We start from the raw sequence: 18,115 nt of genomic DNA, 5'->3' as shown, positions 1-18,115 counted from the left end.
TCTATTTTCATATTTCCTCTAGCCTCGTTCATAAATTTTAAGAATATAATATTTAAAAACATATGAGAACTCTGTTTGCTAAAACTACTGCTTCCTTGGCACAGGCTAGAGGGAAATATTTAACAATAATTATGCCTGAGGCATTATGCCTCCACCCTCACCCTGTGTTTGAAACATGATGTTCTAATAATAGAACTCTAGAGTTTATTTTAACACAGGCAAGGGAAACAAAGGCAAAATGCATATACCAAATCAGGAAGAAGCCGTTGGCATGTGAGCATTCCCTCATGAGTATAAAGAAGAAAAGAAAGACGAAGAAGCAGCAGCAGCATTTTCATGGCACAATCTAATATTATTTATAAATGAACTACATCTATTTTTGATGGGAAATGACTGAAAATAGCCAGTTCCACTATTTGGAAAGTACTTATAGCCATTTACAAATATAAATTAACAAGACAATTTTTTTTTCAGTTTTAATTTCTTTTTTTTTAACATCTTTATTGAGTATAATTGCTTTACAATGGTGTGCAGTTTCTGCTTTATAGCAAAGTGAATCAGCTGTACGTATACATATATCCCCATATCTCCTCCCTCAGCAAGACAATTTTTTAGGAATTTGTACATCATGGCTTCCCTGGTGGCTCAGTGGTTAAGAATCCGTCTGCCAATGCAGGGAACACAGGTTTGTGCCCTGGTCCGGGAAGATCCCACATGCCACGGAGCAACTAAGCCCGTGCACCGTAACTGCTGAACCTGTGAGCCTAGAGCCCGTGCTCTGCAACAAGAGAAGCCACCACAATGAGAGGCCCGAGCACTGCATTGAAGAGTAGCCCCTGCTCACTGCAGCTAGAGAAAGCCTGTGCAACAATGAAGACTAAACACAGCCAAAAATAAATTTTAAAAAAAAGAATTTGTACATCAGTTTTAAACTTGTAACAGAAATCACTTATAAACTAAATCAGCAGTAAGTTCTATATTCTAAAAAATTATGAGTCAAAATATATACTGATATTTGGTAGTTACACAGGGAGCATGTACACTGTTTTGGAAAGTATGTCCAGGGGCCAGTGACCTTCTCAAACTAGTATCACACATTCCAGTTAAATGTCTACATTTCCAAAAACACGCCAGCACTGTTAAGCCTAGGGCTGGTAGACAGTGCCCTAGAGTATTTCTCTCTTTTCCTTTTGGGAAGTAACCGTATGGGCTGCTTCTGTATTACCATTCACCCACTTGCTCCTTTCCCAGCGTGGTCTTTAGAATCTCATGAGTAAAAACCAAAAGAATCTACTGAGAAGGGATTAAATAATAAGATAGTTCAGTTAGGTCAAGAATAGTAATTGGCATTTTAGAAAAGCATTAATTCAATTGGGCAGTACCCATAAAAATGTTAGTGCTCTCTAATTAAAAGGTGCAAATGAAAAAAAACCCGGTATTTTAACTCTCATGGGAAAAGTGAAAAAGAGTGAAATCCAGTGAGGGAAAGGCACTTTCATACTCTGCTGTTGGAAGTGTTCATTTTTATAAATATTTTGGATGACAGTTGAGCAACATATATATCAAAAAACCTCTAAAAGGCTAGGTCCCTTAAAATCTTCTAGAATTTAGCCTGAGAAAATAGTAATTGAACATGTGCACAGATACATATGTGTAAAGATGCTCCTTGCAGCAGTGTTTATAAAAGCAGCAAATTGGAAAGAACTTACATGTTCATCAGTGGAGGAACGGTTTAACTAAATGGTATTGCAACTACTAAACATGATGGTGCAGAGCTTTTTTTCAAGCTAGAAAAATGGCTGTGATGGGTGTTTTTAGAACAGTACGTGTAGTATGGTATCATTTTAGTGAATGTGCATGTGTGTTTGTGTGTGCGTGAGAGAGAGATCCAAAATATTAAGAAGCTCGGCTTATCTCTGGGAGATGGGATTACATATGACTTTTATTCATTCCTTTATACTTCCCTGTATCTTCAGAATATTTTTTGTATTGGGTATATATTTTATCATCAGAAAAAAAAAAAAGGTATATTTTCCTAAGAAAAAAGCAAACCAAGCTTCTGCTAAATGCAAAGGCTCAGCAGAGAACTCAGGGTGAACAAGACCCGGCCATTGGCCTTCAGAAGCTGAAAGTGTGTTTAACAGAGTGGGGAAGGAGACAGTGATTCGTACAAATATTATTCTGGATCACTCCTAAGTTTACCCTGATTGTCACAGAGTCACCAACAGGGATGTTCTTGGACTCTCTAACAGACTTGGAATCCTCACTTCTAGATACACCACCTCCTTGAACGAGCAGCTTTTCCACTGCACTTCTTTCCCGCCAACACATTCTTGAATGCCCCATCCAAAACACTCTCACGCATATCCCCCAACATGCGATTGACTTCCTGTGTGGCTCCCTTGTGCATCCATGTACTTCTCCTTATCCCTGGTACTAACGTGTTACTTCCTTTTCTCCCACCCCTGCTTCTCATAATACTAATGTTTCTAACTTCAGCATTCAGCCTTCCATGCCTGCAGTTCTTGGCATTTTTCTTTGTACTTTGCATTTTCTCACTATCAAGTGTTCTTACAGGCCGAGGAGGTGATCTGAATAAAAATTGATGTAGTCTCTGCTATCCCTTGCAGTAATTTTGCACACTTTATAAAGAAAAAAATGTTCCACTATCTCTTACGCCTTGAACCTGCCTGGACTCTGCTACAGTTAGGGAAAACACCAGAATATATCTCATTTATACCTGCATGGCATATAAATAAATTTTCATTATGTTCTATATTTCATGGGGTCTAAATATTTACATAAAGGCTCTTGCTTCTAAACGTTTGTTTCCCTAAAACTTGCGATATACAGGGATTCAAGGTTTACTGAAAAACAGAAAATCCTATATTTTCACTTTAGTTTTTCGCTATAATTAAAGTTTTTTTTTTTCCTGTTGTGTTCTTCCTGGAATTAACTACTTTGTTTTGCTAGTCTTACCGCAGAGAGCCACATGTGTTTTCCACATTCACATATCAGTTGCCCTTTAATTATGTGAGTGTTTTGATATTGTTTGTTTTTCATAGTGTAATTCCTCAACTATCACTGTTAGACAGTAAGACTTTTTGTGTCCTGCTTTCTGTAGAGGTTGAGACCACTAATCCAAATAAGCCTGGAACACTCTCTAATCTCATAGTAAATGACAGCCCTAACAGGGGCAGGAATAAACTGGAAATTCTCTAGAATTTTTTAATCTGATACAATCAGATAATATCACTTGCTGTCCAAGGCAAGTTTCCAACATCCTTACGCACAAATGAGAGTTTGAGGAGAGATCCCAAACTGATTGCTTTGTATCCAGATGTTGGACAAATCATTTAAAATTTGCATCTTAAACTGTAGGAGTAGATGCCTCTATTGTGAAATGGGACTTCCAATCTTGATTTTGCAGGGTTTATTTGAGGACACATTTTGTTTATTTGAGGACACTTGAGAAGTGTGAGTTTGGACACATGTTGAGCAGCAACTTCTTTCCTGGACTCACCAAGTGCTGACGCCAGGGATTCCAGGAGGGTGCTTAGTGAGATGGGCTGCTCATCTCTAACTGACCTAAATGCCATGGAGCAGTTACACCCAGGCAGCTGTTTCCGCAGACCCTTTACTTCCCTAGCCCTTCTTTCTCCACGCGGAAGACAAGCCTCACCATTATGTAATCATCATGTGACCCTTCATGTACCCAAAGCTCCTGTTCAAGGAAAATCCAGATAACTTATGAGAAGTTTTCCTACCAAGTAATTTCAGTCATCCCTTGGTATTCACAGGGCGGTTACCAAAATCTTTGGATGCTCAAGTCCCTTATATAAGATGGTATAGTAGTTGCATATAATGTATACACATCCTCCCATGTCCTTTGATCATCTCTAGATTACTTATACTACCTAGTACAATGTAAAGGCTATGTAAATTGTGAATACAATGTAAATGTGAATAGTTGTTGGCACATGGCAAATTCAAGCTTTGCTTTTTGGAACTTTCTGTAATTTTTTTTTTTTTTTTTCAGTCTGACGTTGGTTGAATCCACAAAGTCTGGCAGCGTAATTTTGCTGCTTGCATTTTTATCCTGATTTGGTTAAAAGAGCCCTTTGGGCTGTTTTGTTGAAGGAGATGCCCTACAAATGGAGGAAAGAAGCCAGCTGAGAGCAGGGAGACCTGGGAAACATCAGTTGGGTACATTACACCCAACCTTTCTTATTCCTCCTCTCCTACACTACCCTGCCAGAAGCTTATTTCTCAGACCTCCCCTGGCTCAGACCAAGCATGCCTCTCTTCCCAAGTGTGAAATGTCAAAGCCAACAGTTAAAGACAGAGGTGGTCAGGTCACCCTTCTGCAATGGTTGGCAGCATTGGTTTTGTTTATTTTGATATAATGACAAATGAACATGGATAGTCTTTTTAACCACTGCAGTCTTTAAGTACACCTTTGGGTCAGATTGCTGCAAATGAGTAAATGGACGCTAAATTGGTGGAATCTAGCGTCCTCGGAACCAGAGAGGGCAATGGCTATGAACAAATAAAACATATTATAGACTCTAAACTGTAATTAGAAATTTACTTGATATTTTTTCCAGGAAGAAAGAAGTATTAACAGCTAGAGACTCTGCTTACTTCCTTGGCATTAAAGACATTTGCCTAAGACCCTCAGGGTAACAATAAGTTACTCTGACGAGTATAAGAGTTAATAAGTTTCCTAGTGGGGAAGTCAGTAACCATACGTAAGCTCCAGTCTCTAAAATGATTTGACCTGATAAATTTTAAACCATCTCTTAAAGTGTTTTTATTTTTTTTATTTATTTTTATTTTTTTATTTTTTAAACATCTTTATTGGGGTATAATTGCTTTACAATGGTGTGTTAGTTTCTGCTTTGTAACAAAGCGAATCAGCTGTACATATACATATGTTCCCATATGTCTTCCCTCTTAAAGTGTTTTTAAACTTAAGCTGCGGAACAGGAAAGATTGGGTTTCAGGGGTTTTTTGTGTTTCATCTTGGTGCCATTTGACTTGGTAGAAAAGACTAAAGATGCAATTTTGAATAGATTTTGAGAGGTCAGGACTAGAATAATCCATCTCTGAATAATCAGTCATTTTGAAGAAGATCATCAATATTTATCCTAGGAAACTATTACAACTTTACTTCAAAACTTTAGAAGAGGATTAAAACAAATTTTTTTTTTAGTTTTTCTGTCATTTCAATACCTGTTGGATGAGTCAGGCCTATACTGGAACTTATAACTGAAAAATCCAGCCTTTTTTTCTTTTCCAAGCAGTACTGTTTTGTTCATAGTTGAGTCTTTTCTATTTGGGCTAGTTCCCTTGTTTGTTAGATATTCTTTCTAGCCCAGCATTTTGTTTCTCCCTTCTCTTCGCAGTCACCTAGTGGAATGTTTTCTGCCAAGAGATGGGAAACGTGGATTTCACAGCCATACGAATTCGGCACTCTTTTCCCCGGCACTGCATTCTAATACCATATGAGAGTCTGACCTAGTTATTTCATACAGACAGTCTTGCCAAGCCAGTGGCGTTTTCCTCCAACAAAGGGCCATGGTCTTCTATCATACAGGAGAGATGTGCATACAGACCTGATTATCTGGGAGCTTGCTGCCAACCCGTGTGGCTGACCAAGGGCTGTGTGGGGAGGAATGTCTGGATCCATGTGCAGATGTGGTTCTTATTCCAGGCCTCATTCTTCAGAACGTGACTTCAGTGAGCTGTCAGACACCACCAGAGAAAGGCAGCAGGATGTGGGCTCCAGATAGCAAGCTGCTTTGGACACGTTTCAGATGTCTGTAACAATGACCAGGTTTTCGTGACTATATTCCACCTTACTCCACTTCCCCTCGGCCTCATAGTTTTTTCCTCTACACACGGTTTTCGTCTAGAAACTGCCCAGGTTGTCACCAATAGTAACATCTTCACTGAAAGGAAGAGAAATTGAAGAGAGGAGGGGCCTCAAGAACTCCATGGCTGAAGTGAAAACAATAGGCCTTAGCATTTTTGTATAGCTTTTTTTTTAATGTATTTTAAAATTAATTATTTTTAATTGAAATATAGTTGATTTACAGTGTTGTGTTATTTTCAAATGTACAGCACAGTGATTCAGTGATATATATATATATATATATATATATATATATATATATATGTTCTTTTTCAGATTCTTTTCCTTTATAGGTTGTTATAAAATACTGAGTAGAGTTCCCTGTGCTATACAGTAGGTCCTTGTTGGTTATCTATTTTATATATAGTAGTGTGTGTATGTTACTCCCAAAGTCCTAATTTATCCCCCCCACCCTTTCCCCTTTGGTAACCATAAGCCTGTTTTCTGTGTCTTGTATAGCTTTAAATACTCTTAACGTTTACTGGTTTTAAAGAGCTGAAATTGGAAATAAAAGAATTGGGTGGTATCCTCAGCCTGGGACACTGATGTGTCTTTTTCTGGCCCCTCAGCGTCCCGGCTGGGAAAGGTCTCAGGCCAAGTCACACTGTTTAGCTGCTCTGTGGTAGAAAAGAGGAAAGGAGGGACAAGTATCAGTTTGTATATGTTTAGCAAAAATATACATCTTCGCAAAAGTGTGAAGAAAACGGGAAACTGGTGGCAGTAAAATAAGGTGATTTGTGTAGTACTAACTGATGCTGAATGAAGAGAAGAATTAATCACATTTAATGATTAAGGGGTTCCACCAAATGACTGCAAAATGCAACCTCCCCATGACTTTTAATGGAAAAAAAATGAAGAATTGAAAAGTATTACTTGTCAGTTAAAAAAATATTCCGATTCTTAAACAACATTCACATAAGCAGTACGACCAGATGGTGGAGAAACACAAACTCAAGCCTTTCCTTAGAGCAAATTAAAACAATTCTGTCCAAATCCATAAGGTAACAGAGATTGTTTTAAACTGTATTAGGTCTGTGTTCTGCCGTTATGACTTTGTTTTTATGCCATAAGGATTTTTTTTTTTTTTTTGCGGTATGCGGGCCTCTCACTGTTGTGGCCTCTCCTGTTGTGGAGCACAGGCTCCAGACGCGCAGGCTCAGCGGCCATGGCTCACAGGCCCAGCTGCTCCGCGGCACGCGGGACCCTCCCGGACCGGGGCACAAACCTGCATCCCCTGCATCGGCAGGCGGACTCTCAACCAATGCGCCACCAGGGAAGCCCACGCCATAAGGCTTTTAAGCTCTAAATTAAAGGCTCATTTATTTGTTCTTGTTGCTGGGATTTTTGTTTGTTTGCTTGTTTTTTGCTAGGAGTGAGGGGGTATCTTGTGTGGATTTGGGGACAAATACCAATGACCAGTGTATCTTTTGTGTGTATCAAAGCATTTTCTGGCATTTGTTTAAGGTTATAAAATGATACTTTCTATATAGTGATGAGGTTCAGAGAGAAGCCATGAAAATTGATGGAAAGGTTAGAAAAGATGGTAAAGGTAGGATGAGATTTTCATAAACAGTGCTTTGTCTTAGATTTTTTTCTCTTGTTAAATGAACTTCGGTCCTTCCGATAGGCGTCTCTGGTTACTGTGTTCATTTCCAAACTTGATACTCCTTTTGCTCATCCAGGTGGGAATAATTCTGGGATAACTGTGTTATATTCATAATGCTGATGTTTTCCCATACATTTGTAGAATAATGCTAACTTGCTCAATTCAAGGACTTCTTTCACCAAGAACAGGCTATGCTTGCAAAGATCAGGTGACCATGCCCTCTTGGTCGAGTAACTAGTTATGGATTTATTTCTCTTTCTCTGTAAACATACTGATGTATCTATTAAAGCTAGAAAATAAACACTTATAAATTGGCACTTTTCAAAAAACTATATTAAAATTTATTTTTCTATCCACACAGGAAGAATTTAATGGAAAACTTGACTCCCTCTTTTTTAATGATGGTCAGCGAAGAATTGACTTTGTTCTGGTGTATGAAGATGAAAGTAGAAAAGAGACCAATAAAAAGGGTTCAAATGAAAAACAAAGGGTAAGTTTTTTATCCCATTTTCCTTTTATTCCTTATAATATTGTGAAATGAAAAAATAAAGTGCTATTTTTATGTAAGCAGTAAAGTGAAAACTGGTGTTTGAAATATCATACAACAAACATACCTTCATATTTTCTCTGTTCATCATTCCCTCAAGGCATGGTAACAGAAAAAAAATTTTTTTTTAACTTTTTAAACTTTGGAACAGAAAGTTCCTCAGGCTCTTAAGCTGAAGGTGGACTTTCTTCAGAGGAATGGCACTTTCTATCTGTAGAAGAGATTTACATTAAAAGCACACTTGGTGATTTGCAACTAGGTATGAAAGGAAGCTAATGATTAACGATGACAGCAAGTGTAATAACAGCCAGCATTCAGGGAGTGATAACTCATGGATGGTCCATGCATTTTGCATGCATTTTCTTATTTAATCCTGAGAACAGTCTGTGAGGTGCCTTTTATTTTCACACCATTCTGGATGACAAACTTGATCCATAGGTTAAATGACTGCCCAAGTTCATGGACTCTAGTGTAAGAACCGGTGGAGCTATGGTTCAAACTCTTGTCTTGAATCTCGAACCTGTGCTCTTGGAACCTGACATTCAAATTCTGATTCTGCCACTGTATTATCTGAAATAATTCTAGCTGAGGTAACACTAGCCTCGGATTACAGTGGCTTAATAAAATAAAAGTTTACTTATTGCTCGTGTCAAACAAATGTGGCATCCCTATTTGGCACAGTGGTTTGGGGGTACAGGCAGGGCTTTGTTCCTTGCGGTCATTCAGGAACCCAGGCTGACACAGAGGCTTTGCCATTTTCAGTAGGTACTTTCCAAGATCATGCTGAGCATCCATAAATGGTAGATGGGATGAGAGAGAGAATGAAGAAAGTACTCGTGCTTCTTTACCTCTTTAGACTGGAACTGACTATATCAGTTGTGTTCACATTCTATTGGTCAGAACTCTGGAAGGTGGAAAGCCTAGTTTCTGGCCGGAGAGCCATTTCTCAGTAGGACCTCCAGGCTGTGGACGGGGAACATGAGTTTTTGGTGGACAGCGGCTTGTCTTTGCCACAGCTACCAACTGGCTGTGTGACTTGGATGAATTTTCTTATCAGAATCGTATTTTTAAATTATTTTTGAGATGCCTATTATTTTTACTTTTTTTTTTTTTTGTGGTACGCAGGCCTCTCACTGCTGCAGCCTCTCCCGCTGCGGAGCACAGGCTCCAGACGTGCAGGCTCAGCGGCCGTGGCTCACGGGCCGCATGTGGGATCTTCCCAGACCGGGACATGAACCCGTGTCCCCTGCATCGGCAGGCGGACTCTTAACCACTGTGCCACCAGGGAAGCCCCGATTTTTACATTTTGACGTCTCTGAAATCAGGGTACATCTTAAAAAAGGTGTATCATAATTTCATTGGCTGCATTTTTTCTTATTGGTACATAAAATATTGGCTCAGTATACAACCAATGACATCTTAGATTTAGGAAAATGGGAATCCCAGTACCTAGTCCAGAGGATTATGGTTAGGATTAAATAAAACAATTAAATTAAATAGATGTTAATTCTTATACCTTACCTTTTATTTGGGGTTTTCTTAAGTGCACTAGTATGAAAAGGCATCACTCTCCTGTTTTTATATAATTTTATCACTAGAGGAAACTAGCTTACAGTGTTTTATCATTTTCCTGTGGACACTAAGATATCTTCTGTGCAGTTATGGTCACCATCATCAAATATTTATTAGGCATCCATATGCCAACGGAACAGAATTGAGCACTATAGAAAGTAAGTTAAACAAACCTAATCCATTAAAGTATAGAGGAAACAGTTCTAGTTTTAGATAAGAGCTTCTCTGCCATGGTAAAGGAGTCCTAGAGCCTCTTACATTATTAATAAGGTCTGCTTTGCTTTACACAGAAACATAGGTCCTGGAGTAACTCTCAAAAATCAAGAGAAAAAAAATCATCATTAATTTTGGCAATTCCTGAACTCATGGCTTGATACACCATGATGTTGGCTTTTGTAAGTTGTGCTTTGAAGTGTTTTGAGTCTCTGTTTATACATATTACTTAATTTAGAATTCTAAGGTCAGCTTTGGAATCACATTTTTATTAATTGGAAAATCATTTGCGCGTTCCATCATACTCCCTGTCAGGACGTATTCAGGATTTAACATAACGCCAAGGAAAGGCAATTTCAAAATTCTTCTTTCTTTGGGAGGGAAAAAAAAAAGTATGTCTAAATCATATTGATTTCCTAAAACAACACCAAGGTTGACTTTGCCAGGGGCTGATCTAAAAAGTATTGTGAAATTCTTGCTTAGAGGTGGAGAAAGAACTGATAGGGCTATGAGTATTCAAAACATAGACGAGGAAAAGGCTGCATCTGCACGTGAGCAAAATGGAAATTATTTTTCTACACCAAACCTCCAAATATCATGTCACTTTGTCCCCTTATATTAGTGAAAATACCTCAGAACGTCACACCTCCCTTTAAAAAGCATAAACCATTTACGTTTAGATTACACGTGAGGATGATCATAAGTTGTTCCAATAATAAGTGTTCGCTTAGCTAGTACTGCTGTCCGTGGCACAGAATCAGTTTGGATTTTTTTTTTTTTTTTTTTTTTTACTGCAAGTAACAGGAAAACCAAACTCAAAATGGCTTAAATGCTAAAAGGAAATAATAATTCTCTCATTTAAGAAATAGTCCAGACATAGGAGCATTTCTGAGTTAGGTAATTTATTGGCTTAATGAGGTCATCAGGAATTGAGGTTCATTTCATCCTTCCGCCCTGCCATCCTCAAACGTTGGCTGTTCTTAAACTGTCTTCACTTTGTTACGTGATGTTTGCTGCATTTCCAGACATCCAGAGGCAGAACGAGGGAATGCCCTTTCTCATGGTCCTTTTGAAGGGGGAAGAAAGCTCCCCTCTTCCTTTTACTGTTGACTGTCTATCACAGGTCTATTCCTAAACCAACTACTGGCAAGACGAATGGAATTACCGTCATTAGCATAGACTAATCAAGACTAGTCTTTCCTCTCTTGAATCACCTGATCACCCAGTATCTGACAAACCATCAGGCTTTTCTTAGTAATGAAGAAGGGAGAATGGCTGTTGAATAGGCAGCCCCAGCAATGTCTGGCACAGCACATGATTAAATATATATAAATAGGTTTGCTCTATGTTGTGAAGAGCAAAAATGTTTTAAAGAAAACAAATTCCCATGTATTTCTCGAACTCCTCCTGCTCAGTTTTGTTAGTCACGCTCTCTTCCATTTCCTTTATCCAAGACTGCTAACCAGTGGCAGAACTGATCGATTCTGAATTTCATTTTGTCTGACACTTGGCCTCCCTTCAAACAGATGTGTTTATGACCAAGTAATGGTATAATGCAGACGATGGTAAAGAGGGTAGAAAGGTCTAGATAGCACAATAACAGTATAAGAAATCCTGAGTGTGTTACTATTTATCGATATTTACTTTTTTATCAGCAGAATCCATTCCTAAAAGTTGATGGAAAGTTTATTTCCTTGAAGGTTATGAAAAGTTTATATATGGAAGTATAAGTTTGTATTGTATATCTGACCTTAAGAATTCTTTAGTGGATCTGGCCAGTGGAGACTGCAGAATAAGAAATTTTCCAAAAAATGAGTGTTGAATTAAATTATATCCAAACTTTCAAATTATGTGAGACAACTGACTAATTGGTTACAGATCCTTTGAGCTTTTTTTTTTTTTAATTTATTTATTATTTTTGGCTGCGTTGGGTCTTCCTTGCTGTGTGCGGGCTTTCTCTAGTTGCAGCAAGTGGGGGCTGCTCTTCGCTGCGGTGCGCGGGCTTCTCATTGCAGTGGCTTCTCTTGTTGCAGAGCACGGGCTCTAGGCGTGTGGGCTTCAGTGTGGCTGGTGAGCTGTAGAGCACAGGCTCAGTAGTTGTGGCACATGGGCCTAGTTGCTCTGCGGCATGTGGGATCTTCCCGGACCAGGGCTCGAACCCCTGTACCCTGCCTTGGCAGGCGGATTCTTAACCACTGTGCCACCACGGAAGCCCCCTTTGAGCTTTTAAAACTGTTGTCCATTGTTTTAGATGACTTATCATGAGGCTGGAACTCTACCCAGAAGCTAAATGAGATTTCTTTGCAAATGGTTAAAAGTTCATCAAAAAGTTCTAATTTGTTGAACACAGTACATCACTCCATTTATTGAGGTTTTACATACTTTAGTAAAGTTTTATAATAATATCTATGAGGATCTTATACATTTTATTAGCTATTAAATTTTTGTTGCTGTTGTCAGACATTTTAAATTGCAGTTTGTGATTGATTATTGTGTGTGTTAAAAAAGAATATTGGTTTTTTATAAGTTGTATCTAGTTACCTTGATAAACTTTTTAGTTCTAATAGTTTCTAATGCTTGTTTTAAGTTTTCTCAAAAGAAGACCATATTGTCTACAAGTGACAGTTTTGCTGTACCTTTCTTTATACTTCATTCTTTTTCTTGTCCAAGCGATATGGCTAAGACCTCTTGAATAAAACCAGTAACACATAGTAGTTGTAAGGCCAACTGGCCCGAGGCCGGGGAACACAATCAGATTCACAGGTTGCATCAGACCGAAACTCTCCAAACCCAGTTCCAGAAACTGACCTGGGGACTTTGCACCCGGCCCAGCCTTCCTGCCTTTCGAGGGGCGAGACTGACGGTCCCCCAGGATACCCGAAAAGACCACCAAATAAGGAATACCCTGCGCCCTCCCAGATTCACCACACCCCTTTCCCTTCTTCCCGTATAAAATCTTGCCCAACCCTCGCCCGGGTGCGACTTCTCTGGCCCCTTTCTCTCGGACCAGTGAACCTCGCCCAGGAGCGCTCCCTAATAAAGCTCACTTGAAGCTTTCTTCTGTTTCGTGGTGCCGTTTGTTAAGATCCAACCTTACAGTAGTCACCACTGTATTCCTGATTTTGATGCAAATGGTTGTAAAATTTCACCATTAAATATCACATTTACTATAAATTTTTGGTAGTTTTCTTTTAAAAAGTTAAAGGAGTTCCCTTCTAGTCCTAGGTTGCTGTGAGTTTTTATAATTGGGTTTTAAAATTTATCAATTGCTTTGTTTTTTGTATCAAGGTGATCACATTGCTTTATTTATCAGTAAGTCTTACGTGCATTAAGTATATGATTATTTGTGGTTAATAAGATGATAACTAACAGTATAGATAATCATTCACTATTGGCTTTAACATGCAATGCATAATTTTTATAGTCATTAGCTTCCTGCTTATGCTAATACTACATTAACATAGTTTATTTGTAATTCATTAAAAAGTATTTGAGGTCACTGACAGAATATACCAAAAATGTAGATGAGGAAATCAAGGTGACAGAAATGTAAAAGCCAGAAAAAGAAAATGAAGCCATGTGTCAAAGTAGTAAATAAAATGACTTCTTATTAACCATAAGGTCCTGTTCAGAACTGAAGAGTTCATCTGCACGTTTGCCTCTGAGTTTCCTAGTAGCCAAAGAAAATAGAGGATGTTGTCAATAGCATGGTTTAAAGTTTCAGCACAATAAAAGCAAAACTGGTTGTTCAAAAGAAATACAATCTTTCTGGTCTAAAGATCCCCCAGAAAGAAATTTGTCCCATGGAGCCTCCTAAAGGAGAGGGCATGATTGAGTCGACTTAATGTTGCCGTTCACTCTCCAAATTGAAAAAATAAAGGGATGGCAGAAGGGGATTATGGAGAATCAGAATAATATTAAAAAATTCTTGGTAATGACATATTTGCTACAAATAGTCCATGAAAAATATTAGGCTAGGTTAAGTGATGATGGCAACCGGTGTTGGGTGGTCTCACCTTCTCAGATAACTTTTGGTAGGTGTTCTGTCTTTTGTTTTCAGGTATGAAATCAGGTTTAGCTTTAAGTCCTTAAAATTTTAGACTAAAGCAGAGAGCTCTTTATATTTTTATCTCCTTCCTTTACACCCTACTTGCTTAAACTAAGATTGTAGGTTAAAAGGAATAAATTAAATTAGAATCAGCAGTTTCAAATTACAACTACAAGATGTGTTGCTGGAATAAGCATATTTGGTTTTATTTTTGAGTACTCAGCACAAGAGCAGTGAATCCGAATCTTGATTCTTATTTCCAAAATAGGAAGTGTCCTTGGGCTCAATCCTTAAAAACAGACAAACAAGACAGTGAAATCCTGAAAAGTAAAATCTGATTATCCCATTTCATCTCAGAAAGATGTGGAGAAGAGAAAATCCTTTTCCCGATTAGTCCTTCTGAGTTAGTTTTGAATGAAGCTGTCATTTGCCCTGGTCCCGACAGTCACCTGTGTCTCACTTTTTAAAGGGTCGTCTGTAAAAGGGTGAAGGGTTGGGAAAAATCAACTATACCAAATTCTCAGGCTTGAAGGGGATAAATAATCATAAAAGAAAGCTGCTTATATGCACAGAAAAGATGTGTCCTAAAAAAATAGTATAAACTTGTCAGATGATAAGAGTCATCTGCTTTGCTTGTTAAAACTAGATTATCCAGGCCCCATCCTGTGCATACTGAGCCAGAATCTCCAGGAGAGGGGCCCTAGAATCTGCCTTTTAAGCAAGCATTCCAGGTTGTTCATGTAAACAGGTAGGCAATGTAAACATTGCCCTGAAGTATTTACAGTAGTTATCTTAGTGGATTGATAACAGATGATTTTTTTCCTTCTCAGAAAACATCTGTTTTCTAAGTTACCATTTGTTTATTTTTGTAATTACACCAAAAATGTTAATTTAAAAAGAAAAGTTGGAAATAAGCTTCAGGTAAATATTCTCTTCCTTTCTATGCTTACCATTTAGGATGCTCGTCTGTTTTCTGTCCCTTGTGAACATACCTCACCTACTTGGGTAAATCCCTCATCAGATCGGGCCTGCTAATGTTCAGTGTTTTATCACCAACACGTGAATTTAAATTAAGTCCCAATTAAATAATTTATTCCTGCTTACCAAACCTTCTTGCGCACATGATATATAAGTAATAAGAAGCACTTTGAGTAATGAGAGTAGTTTTTTTGCACAAATTATGTACCTTTGTCTTATTCCTCATCCATCTTCATAGATGTAACAAAGATTGGCAGGTTCAAAAATACAATGATGGTACCATCAGTATTTTTCCTAACAAAGCTGGAAGAATATTTGAAATTAATCTATTCATATATTTCATTAATCCCTACTTGTTTATGCTGATTTATTATCATCACAGTGTATTTAGTAATCTTACTTCCTAGACATTGCAACCCCTGCTTTTTATGCATAAAAGCTAGGTGACATAAAGCAAATGGTAAAAATTGGTGTTTAAAATCAGTATTATTACTGTATAATTCAAAAGCAAGTCCTTCCCAACAATGACTTTATTAAGCTGAATGAGATGTGTAATCTCAGGTGTTTAGGGGACAGAAAGCTGCCTTAATTATGCCAGTCTGTCCTTTGTGATTTTGATTGCTTCATTTTTTATTTCTCTGGCAGCTTTATTAACATCCCAAAAGAGGTATGAATAAAATTCCAGTTTCTGGGGTGGGATAAGTGCTCTTGTCCTTCTCTACTTAAAACCCCCAGGACCATTCTCCACTGACAATAGTAGAACCATATGCATCTTTTTGTGATGTCCATAAGTCCTCAATGATTACAGTCACTTCGAATTTGCTAGAAGTAGGTTAAAAAAAAAAAAAAAGATCCAGGTTACAGTCCTAGTGAATTTGCTCCCCTAGAGATAGAGGAACTTAACAGCACCATCTAGTATATGGCTGGGCTTTTCTCAGAACCAGTGAGTCTGGTTTAGTCATTTTGTGCTGCCAAATACACATCATAGACTATAAACATAGGTTTAGGTTCTTACATGTAAGGGTTCCAATAAGGCACATAGATTATTTTTAGCTACAAATTGTGTGGCCTCAGATATTCAACAAATATTTATTGAGCAATGGCTATGTCAGGCAATATGCAATATTAATTTTCTTTCATTTTTAACATGGAAGACAGCTCTACCCTATTTTTTTAAATGTCAAGAACACTGTTACACTTTTTGACATAAACCACAGCAAGATCTTTTTTGACCCATCTCCTAGAGTAATGGAAATAAAAAAAATAAACGAATGGGACCTAATTAAACTTCAAAGCTTTTGCACAGCAAAGGAAACCATAAACAAGACGAAAGGACAATCCTCAGAATGGGAGAAAATATTTGCAGATGAAACAATGGACAAAGGATTAATCTCCAAAATATACAAACAGCTCATGGAGCTCAGTATCAAAAAAACAAACAATTCAATTAAAAAATGGGTGGAAAACCTAAATAGACATTTCACCAAAGAAGACATACAGGTGGCCAAGAGGCACATGAAAAGCTTCTCAGCATCACTAATTGTTAGAGAAATGCAAATCAAAACCACTATGAGGGCTTCCCTGGTGGCACAGTGGTTGGGAGTCTGCCTGCCGATGCAGGGGACACGGGTTTGTGCCCCGGTCCGGGAGGATCCCACATGCCGCGGAGCGGATGGGCCCGTGAGCCATGGCCGCTGAGCCTGCGTGTCTGGAGCCTGTGCTCTGCAACGGCAGAGGGCCACAGCAGTGAGAGGCCCACGTACCACAACAAAACAAAAACAAAAAAACCACAATGAGGTATCACCTCACACCCGTCAGAATGGCCATTATCAAAAAATCTAGAAACAATAAATGCTGGAAAGGGTGTGGTGAAAAAGGAACCCTCCTGCACTGTTGGTGAGAATGTAAATTGATACAACCACTATGGAGAACAGTATGGAGTTTCCTTAAAAAACTACAAATAGAACTACCATACGACCCAGCAATCCCACTACTGGGCATATACCCTGAGAGAACCATAATTCAAAAAGAGACATGTACCACAACGTTCATTGCAGCACTGTTTACAATAGGCAGGACATGGAAGCAACCTAAGTGTCCATTGACAGATGAATGGGTAAAGATGTGGCACATATATACAATGGACTATTACTCAGCCATAAAAAGAAATGAAATTGAGTTATTTGTAGTGAGGTGGATGGACCTAGAGTCTGTCATACAGAGTGAAGTAAGTCAGAAAGAGAAAATAAATACCGTATGCTAATGCATATATATGGAATCTAAAAAGAAAAATGGTACTGATGAACCTAGTGGCAGGGCAGAAATAAAGACGCAGATGTAGAGAACGGACTTGGGGACATGGAGGGGGCAGGGAAGCTGGGACAAAGTGTGAGAGTAGCACTGACACATATATACTACCGAATGTAAAACAGTTAGTGCGAAGCAGCAGCATAGCACAGGGAGATCAGCTCTGTGTTTTGTGATGACCTAGGGGGTGGGATAGGGAGGATGGTAGGGAGGCTCAAGAGGGTGGGGATATGGGGATATATGTATGCATATGGCTGATTCACTTTGTTGTACAAAAGAAACTAACACAGTTTTGTGAAGTAATTATACTCCAATAAAGATCTATTAAAAAAAAGAAAACACTGTGACTTATCCAAGTGTAAATTCTACAGAGCAGTAAAGCTGATGATTTCATATTAAATTTAAGCAATCTTTTCTTAAGTAAGCAGTCTTCTCCTGATATGTACCTGTTTGACAAATATAGCACATATGCTAATTTACTTTATCTACCTGACAAACCAAGAAGATTTTTTGATCAATTTTTAAAATATTCCACTAGTTCTTTATGATTGCCACGCCAAAGGGAAATAACAAGAACTGTCTTATCAAAGTTACACCAAGGTGATACATTAACATGTTTAAGCAAATAAAAATGTTCTATCCTTGATTCAGCTATTTAAGTATTTATAGTTAGTGGTAAAATAGAGGGCATTATAAAGCAACTCCAAGGTCTACCAATTATTGAGAGATATCAGGTAAATTTCACAGGAGTTCTTTGTAAAGAACCAAATAAGAACTAAAATAGGATAAATTAGTACAACTTTTCTCTGTGGCAGTACAGCAGTACATATTAAAGAAATTAAAATTACATGCACCTTCATAATTGTGAAAAATTAGAAACAACCTAAATATCCAACAATTTGAAATAAAATAATCTGTTTCTGTTTA

The 18,115-nt window shown here is 38.1% G+C and overlaps 1 protein-coding gene across 2 annotated transcripts in view; it reads left to right on the top strand.

Annotated features, from left to right (window-relative positions):
* Window positions 1-18,115, top strand: part of ANO6 (anoctamin 6) — a 213,042-nt gene that overhangs the window by 114,853 nt on the left and 80,074 nt on the right. For both annotated transcript variants that reach the window (XM_065886887.1, XM_065886886.1), the window contains one exon: window positions 7,885-8,013. In XM_065886887.1, coding sequence (XP_065742959.1) covers window positions 7,885-8,013 — 129 coding nt within the window. The remainder of the gene's footprint in view (window positions 1-7,884; window positions 8,014-18,115) is intronic.

Source organism: Phocoena phocoena, chromosome 11, assembly GCF_963924675.1.
Source record: "Phocoena phocoena chromosome 11, mPhoPho1.1, whole genome shotgun sequence".
Lineage (NCBI taxonomy): Eukaryota > Metazoa > Chordata > Mammalia > Artiodactyla > Phocoenidae > Phocoena > Phocoena phocoena.
Note: the sequence above shows the minus strand (reverse complement) of the source record. Positions and strands in the feature narration are given on the sequence as shown.